Here is a 4555-nt window from a genome sequence, read left to right on the forward strand (position 1 = left end):
GCGGACGAAGAACTGGGCATAAAACAACAGCATATGCTGGTGTGGAAACCCATCACATCGAGTACTCCTACTGGCTGCATTTTCATGAACTAAAAAAATCACGGCCTTTTGCAATTTGCATGGAGGAAAACATTTCCCCTCTTTTTCACTGTTCGCGTCACAATGGCACCACCACACATTTCTCAATCTATAATTGGCCCACTAAGGTACCGCAGCCCATGTCTGTTTCTCGTGCCAAGCACTCGTACGTACTGGACTGGAGTTGATAATATAAAATTCAAATCAAATTCATGCAGGCGAAACTGAAGCCCAGCCACCTGTACCAGCTTCCATTGGCCGCGACCGCGACTCCGACCAGTCCCCACAATCTTCGCCGAAAATAATATGCCAGAAACCCCCTCGTCCCCTGGCCGCTTCGTGTGCAGGCGTGCTACCGAAAACGCCCCTCGGCGACAGACCTCTCCGGCGCCGCCACGCGTCGTGAAGCGCGGGGGTATTTCTGTACATGGACGTGTTGGTATTAACCCAAGCCCAATCGCCACGGCCCGCTCCGCCGCGCAGCGATGCGGAGCAGAAGCAATGGAGGTGCTCAGCTCCAGCCGCTTCGCTAGGGCACTCTTACTCCCGACAATTCTCTACCCGGTCTCCAGGCACCTCAGCACGCCCCCGTGCCGCCGCCACGCCGTCCATACCCTAGCCTCAGGCTCAGCCCCCGTTCCCGCCGCCGATGCCGCCGCGCCTTCGCCGTCGCTCGCCCGGCTCCTCGCCGCCGCGTTGCGGGGCGGCCGCGCGGGTCGGGAGCTCCCCGACCTCGCGGCCGCGACCACGGGCGGCGCCGGGATAGGGACGCTGCTCATGAGCACCACGGCGGCAGCGGTGACCAAGGCGCGGGAGAGCCCGTACCTGCTGGCGCTGGCGGCCAACCCGACCTTCGTGTCGGGGCTGCTGGCGTGGGCCGCGGCTCAGGCCGCCAAGGCCCTTCTCACCTCCGTCGTCGAGCGGCGCTGGGACCTGCGGATGCTCTTCAGCTCCGGCGGGATGCCGTCCTCGCACACCGCGCTCTGCACCGCGCTCACTGCTTCCGTCGCGCTCTGCCATGGTGTCAGCGACGCGCTCTTCCCTGTTTGTCTCGGTTTCACTCTGATAGTTATGTACGATGCCACGGGCGTCAGGCGCCACGCCGGAATGCAGGCCGAGGTGAGAGCAGCTCATGGTTCGCTTGCCTTTTTTTTTCCCTTCCTTGCAATGTTTTGGTGGCATTATGCAATTCGTTTGGGAAATCTTGCTTTCGTTGAGCTAGTTTTGCAGTCTGAGGAAAACCGTTTTGATACTCTGCAGCAAAGTGTAATTCTCATACCACTAAAATCAGAAGGCAACGGCTACGTTTGTCATCTATCACTATATTTAGTCTGCTGACCGATTGTTAGTTACTGGGATATCATGTATATTATTGTGTGATTGGTTGGATATCGTAATCCTGAAACAAACAGTTAAATCTAAGAGAATGGCTGTTTACTGGTCAATGTGGCTTGGATTTTATAGTTTCCATTTTCTGGGTCTGTATATCATCTGTGTGATAATTGCGATGCCACTGTATGTAGTTTAGTAACTTAACATTCATTATTAAACATGGTGACGCGTTCATGCTTTGTTAGCTTTGTTACAGGATGTTTAGGACTTCGGCTTGGTGGCTTTAGATCCATTATAGGACTCTGCTCCTAAAGTTCTGTTGACCATATAGCTAGCAGCTCATATACTAAAAGGCGTTGTCATTTGGCAGTTCGGCTGGTGCATCACCTTGCAAATAGCAGTCATAGACTGGCCTGTGGCCCGATGAGCCTACATAGAAGAAATGCATTCATGTCCTCAGTTATATTTGCTGAGACTACTTTTGTCGATGCTATTCAATTATAAGACATTGTGAGTTGTGACGGCCATCAACCTAGCAGCACGTGCTGTGTAGGCATTTCATAACAGTTATTGTACTTTGACAACTGAACTATGTTTAGACATGCTTCGAATCACATCAACCAAGCACAACATGATAGGTTATGATGTGGTACTTTTTCCTGGATGCTACCCCGCTATGCGTTTTGAAGGAAGTTTTGATCCTCGAATTCCATGGTATCTGCCTTATGTCGTTTACTAATATGCGCATTACAATCACACAGGTACTCAATAAGATCGTTGAGGACCTGTTTGAAGGCCATCCGATTAGTGAAAGAAAACTCAAGGAGCTGTTAGGACATACTCCGTCACAGGTCTTTGCTGGAGCAATTTTGGGCATCTTGGTGGCCTGGTATTGCTGCCAAGGTTGCATTGTTCCCGTTTGATGTTGTTATTACTGTATGAATGACCCAGAAACGAAACTATTCCATCACGTGGATTTTGCATGTAGCGTAACCAGTGACCGGGAAAGTATTTGGTCTTGACTGTTTGATTTCCCTGTATATATGTAACCTGATAGTACGGAACAATCAAGATATCCGTCCTTTCGAATGTCAATGCCAAGTTGAGGCTCGATTTATTTGTGATCCAAATGTCGCTGTTTATCATGTGACACTATTTATATGCATCGGGATGTATGGTACGAGCTCTTCTATCACCGTTTGGGTACTTGAACAGGTAGACATCTGTACATCAGGAACTTGTAATTTTTGGTGATGTGCTGCTTTTACATATGATGAAGTGGACTCTGCTTTCAGTTACCACCGCCGATGGAACTTGTCTGTCACACGTATGCCGACTGATAGCCATGCATCGGTTCCTTTGTCATGATCCTAGTATGCTGCTACTATTAACTAACAAGACCGTACCATTGTCATGAGCTAACCATCTGTTCTGTTGACGCCTTTTTGGAACGCCAAACACTCAATAAGAACCGTGGTGGTGCTCTCTGGTCAGGCGCGGACGATCCACGGCCAGGGGCCGGACGGTCCGCAACTTGATGCAGGGGCTAGGGTTTCCTGCCTGACGGCCGGACGGTCCGCGCCCTAGGATTGGACGGTCCGTGCGTGCGTAGGGGCGGCGGAAGATCGCCGGCGGCGCCTGGATCTCGCTCCCAGAAGGGACCCCGTCAGGGAGGAGAGATCCTAGGAGTTGTCTAGGCTCGGGCAGGCCGACCTAGACTTCTCTAGTCGACGTAGAGTCGAAGAGAAGCGGAGAATTTGGGGATTGAGAGGCTAAACTAGAACTAGACTAGAATTACTCCTAATTGCACAGGAAATAAATGCGAGATAGAAGTTTTATTGATTCGATTGATTATTACAAATCGGCCGTATATCTCTCTATTTATAGAGGAGGGGGCTGGACCTTTTACAAATTAATTTCCGAACGAATCCCGCGAATCTAGCTAACAACCGTAGCACAAAACTCGGAACCCTAATCTGTTCTGCGCTTGCGCGGACCGTCCGGCCTCGGGGCCGGACCATCCGCCCTTCTCAATTTGGTGCTCAACATATGCCCCTCTGCCTTTGGTGGAGCTGAGCAAACCAAAAGCAACTAACTCAATGTGATTACATCGGTTCTCTTAGACATCTTGCCACATACTAGGATGGTAATGCTTGAGGAAACGCCCATTCAAAGCCTTGGGCAAATCCTTGCCTTGCAATGTTTGTAGTAAATAGGCGTTACCCGACATTACCTGTTTTACTTTATAAGAACCCTCCCAGCTTGACGACCATTTCCCAAACTTCCGGTCTTTATTCCTTAGAGGCAGGATGTTCTTGCACACCAAGTCCCCTACTTGAAATGACTTTGTTTTGACCTTCTTGTTGTAAGCCCTGGCTACCATAATCTTATCCTTTTCTATTGCTCCCAAAGCTATCACCCTCTTGTCGGTCACCTCATCAATATTATCCATCATTGAATTATAATAATCCATGACGGTTAGATCATTTTTTCTGGCGAACCTAACAGCATTCAAACTTATTTCCACAGGCAACACTGCTTTCTGCCCATAGACAAGCTCAAAAGGAGATACTTTAGTAGCACTATGTTTAGATATTCTGTGAGCCCATAAGGCTTCAGACAAAATTTTATGCCAATATTTAGGATTACCAGATATCTTCTTTTTTATCAAGTTAATCAATGTCCTATTACTAGACTCGGGCTGTCCATTGGCCTGAGCATAATATGGAGATGAATTAAGCAACTTAATTCTATATAATTCAGCAAATTCATGTACCTCCTTTGACATAAAAGAAGTCTCTTGATCTGTAGTCAAGGTCTGAGGAATGCCGAATCTATGAATAATATGCTCAGTTATGAACTCAATTACCTCCTTATGTGTCATGTTCTTCAGAGCAACGGCTTCAGTCCATTTAGTAAAGTAGTCAGTGGCAACTAACACGAACCGATGCCCCTTTGATGATGAATGATGAATTTCTCCAATAAAGTCTAAACCCCATCCTTTGAAAGGCCAAGGCTTGATGATAGGATGTAATTCGGCTGCAGGGACCAACTGTAGGTCGCCGAATTTTTGACACACTTGGCAACCCTTGTAGTACTTGAAACAATCAGCTCTCATGTTAGGCCAATAAAAACCAGACTTTCG

General features: G+C 48.5%; 1 protein-coding gene across 1 annotated transcript; it reads left to right on the top strand.

Moving 5' to 3' along the window:
- The first annotated feature begins 273 nt into the window (after positions 1-273).
- On the top strand, positions 274-2540 carry LOC103635879 (Acid phosphatase/vanadium-dependent haloperoxidase-related protein). The gene is made up of 2 exons (XM_008658261.3): positions 274-1197; positions 2172-2540. Exons 1-2 carry the CDS (start codon positions 385-387, stop codon positions 2331-2333), a joined length of 975 nt encoding a protein of 324 aa, XP_008656483.2. The 5' UTR covers positions 274-384; the 3' UTR covers positions 2334-2540.
- Positions 2541-4555: the final 2015 nt, after the last annotated feature.

Source organism: Zea mays, chromosome 8, assembly GCF_902167145.1.
Source record: "Zea mays cultivar B73 chromosome 8, Zm-B73-REFERENCE-NAM-5.0, whole genome shotgun sequence".
Lineage (NCBI taxonomy): Eukaryota > Viridiplantae > Streptophyta > Magnoliopsida > Poales > Poaceae > Zea > Zea mays.

What these genes read in the sequence shown, in the direction of transcription:
- LOC103635879 (XM_008658261.3), top strand. Translation starts at nt 385, where the DNA reads ATGCCAGAAACCCCCTCGTCCCCTGGCCGCTTCGTGTGCAGGCGTGCT. An exon ending in ACGCCGGAATGCAGGCCGAG is followed by an intron (nt 1,198 to 2,171) that starts GTGAGAGCAGCT and finishes ACAATCACACAG; the next exon opens with GTACTCAATAAGATCGTTGA.